Source organism: Opisthorchis viverrini (assembly GCF_000715545.1).
Source record: "Opisthorchis viverrini unplaced genomic scaffold opera_v5_125, whole genome shotgun sequence".
Classification (NCBI taxonomy): domain Eukaryota; kingdom Metazoa; phylum Platyhelminthes; class Trematoda; order Opisthorchiida; family Opisthorchiidae; genus Opisthorchis; species Opisthorchis viverrini.
The window spans coordinates 1,182,199-1,185,173 of record NW_008751786.1 but is presented as its reverse complement, the minus strand read 5'-3'; the positions used below and the strand labels follow the sequence as shown (position 1 = coordinate 1,185,173).

Sequence of the window (2,975 nt, the reverse complement as noted above, 5' to 3'; positions counted from 1 at the left end):
GTGGATGCAGTCGAACAAGTTAGGGCTGGGAGCCGGAGAAATATATTCATTATAGGGTGGGGTAGGGAAGTGGAAAGGATAAGTGGAAGTACGGCAAAAAGTGTCAGGAGTGACATGTTTTCTTTTACCATCTACGCCCCAAGTCGAGCTGCCCGATTTTTGTGGTACGACATGATTTTCAGTTCATAGTCCTACTCAGGACACGTTTTTAAGAAACAAATCGGCCTGCCTGTTTTACCTTCCGATTGGAATACCATGATGCTTTGTCAAGATATGCACTGAGGGACAAACCTGGTATGAAGAGCTCCGTGCACGTCATAGTGAAACCTCAACACAAGCCAATGGTTCAAATGGGTGCGCACACGGTCGCACCAGGTCCAGTGTCTTTGATGCACCACCCTAGGTTTTCATGGTGCCATCAGAGAGTGTGGCGATCCCAGCGGCCACCATTTCATCATGTTCCACTTCTCCGTCACTGATATCATGGGGTTGTTGCACATTTTTGGTACGTCTTTTCAATCCCCATTCTCCCCTACAATTTAAGAATGTTTGTTTTTCAGGTATATGAACTCTGTCGATTTAATCTGCTGAGACAGAATTGATTGGACTACATAGAGATGCCAAAAACCATTCGATTGGATTCCTTTCGCTACATCACCAATGAAGCATGGAGAGCTCTGATTGCTGTAAGTCAAACAACCTGACCCTCCTATCCACTCTCTTTGATTTAGATTGAAATGGGTATGAAGAATCACGAAGTGGTCCCGTTAGAATTAGCTCAAAAGATCTCTCGGTGCAAACGGAGTGGTTCTGGCTTTCTGAAATTGATCAAAGACCAGCTTGTGTCGAACAGCTTGGTAGCCTACGAGTCTGATTCTCGCCGATGTGAGTTGTCAATTTTCGGCCAACACCTCATGATGTTCATGATCTTATTTGTAAACTGGGATTCCTCGGACTGAATTGAGGCAATTATGTTGCCCCTTGTTCAATTCGATGTTCCATTGGTTAATGCAATAAGTTGTTCTGAAGGTTGAACTAGTTTTCCGTTTTTTTTTCTCCAGGTGTTTGCGGCTATCGGCTGACCAATTTGGGCTACGACTATTTGGCTCTCCATCAGCTGTTCAACTCCGGTCAGTTATGTGATTTGCGAACCATGATCGGCGCTGGTAAAGAATCAGATGTCTACTTGGCCATTGCCGGTAACAACTGTGGACAGCAAATCGCTGACGAGACAACGTTCGAACTGATGAAGATAGAATTTGGCTCTCCTGTTGTAGTGAAGTTCCATCGTCTTGGCAGAACATCGTTCCGAAAAGTCAAGGAAAAGCGAGAATATCATCAGCACAGAAAGGCCTGCTCATGGCTCTACTTGGACCGCTTGGCTTCCAGCCGAGAGTTTCTCATGATGAAAGTAGTTCTCCACTTTTGTTTTTATCAATCTCATGATCTCTAGGCTCTTCACTCTCATCATGTCGCAGTACCTCAACCTCTAGCACACAATCGGAACGCCGTCGTAATGTCCTATGTAGCTGACTCTTGCCCCCTGTCCCGAGTGGTTCCAAGTGTTTTCCGTGTGTCGGAAGGTCTGTTGGCCAAAGAACTCTATTCGCAGGCCAGGGAAATGCTCCAGAAAATTGCTTCACTCGGTCTCATTCACGGTGACTTCAACGAGTTCAATTTGATGGTGGTTGGCCTGGGCGATGTTGAACTTGATGCCGTCGCTGAAGATACTCTATCGACCGTAAAGCTAGTGTTGATCGATTTTCCACAAATGATTAGTCGGGCGCATCCTACTGCTGAAATGTAAGTGCTGTTTTGGCTTCTTTGTTTCCCCCATCAGCACGCCAGTCTTCTTTGAATGCTCATGCTTCCTGTTCTATGTCTGTGTATGTGACCCCTATAACGAGTGAGAATAGTTGCAATTCTGCATAGGTCATGTTTTGCCTGGTGTTTACTTATTCTTATGGCTGTTGTTGTCGGGATTCCTTCTTCTTAATCAAGAGGTGCTGTATTGTTTCTGGTAGTATTTCCGACTTCTCATCCATTTTGCTGTTCACCGCATTAGAATTGGAGTTTTTATTGTGCTTTCCCAACCTCCTTTTACTAACCTCCGTGTATTAATCGAATAACGTGGTAGACTTGCGGTAGGAAGATCACGGAGATGTTGAAAGTTTTGGCCTCTACTCCGGAGTGCCTTGATTTTAAGGGCTTAACTGTGCACCATCGGGGAACATTCGGTATTCACTGCTGATACATTGAGAGTAAATGACAACTCTCCACCCATCTGTTTCCTCAGACGACATAATGAAACCGCACGTAGAATCATAGAGATTCATTATAAGGGAGACTTCTTCGTTTCTAGAACATCAATCCACTATGTATCTGGTCCTGATTGGGACTCATCATGATTTAGTAACACGAGTCAACCGCCCAATGTACAGGTTCACATTTCACAATGTCATCCTTAATACCATGAGGTCTCCTGCAGCACCCATTGCTTGAGTCCCGCTCAGAGTGATTGATTGGCTTTTCAAGATTAACCTCTTGCTGTATGATCATCGTTAGATTCCACATCCCCTGTGAGGATCGTGAACCATTTATTGCCATCGGAGTTAACTTAGGTTAAACAAAGCTCGCTGCAAAATCTTAGAGATTCTCTTGCTTCCGATACTGACAGTGTTCCAAGTCTTCAAGATGCTATACCAATATGTCTTTGAGTGGGTGGCTAGGTCGTCATCTTTCGAGGCTGACTGTTTCAAAGGCTTTCTTCGCTCCGTGACCAAGTACTGATTGACCAGTTTTTCCGAAATCTGGAATTTATGAGACGATAATACACACTATGATTTGTACAACATGTCTACGGGTCTGAGAGATGTGCTCATTTTTCAAAACCGTAGATCACACCCTCTCTTGGGGGCGAGATGGCTCAAGTGGTTAGAGCGCGGATGTACTGACCGAAAGGTCCGTGCTTCGAA

At 44.8% G+C, this 2,975-nt stretch overlaps 1 protein-coding gene across 1 annotated transcript in view; it reads left to right on the top strand.

The window, feature by feature from the left end:
* Positions 1 to 602: 602 nt before the first annotated feature.
* T265_14003 (hypothetical protein) overlaps positions 603 to 2,975 on the top strand; it is a gene marked incomplete at both ends in the record, with an annotated part of 6,932 nt that continues 4,559 nt past the window's right edge. Inside the window, 4 exons of the mRNA XM_009171588.1 lie at positions 603 to 686; positions 732 to 885; positions 1,062 to 1,411; positions 1,454 to 1,803. Coding sequence (XP_009169852.1) covers positions 618 to 686; positions 732 to 885; positions 1,062 to 1,411; positions 1,454 to 1,803 — 923 coding nt within the window. The remainder of the gene's footprint in view (positions 687 to 731; positions 886 to 1,061; positions 1,412 to 1,453; positions 1,804 to 2,975) is intronic.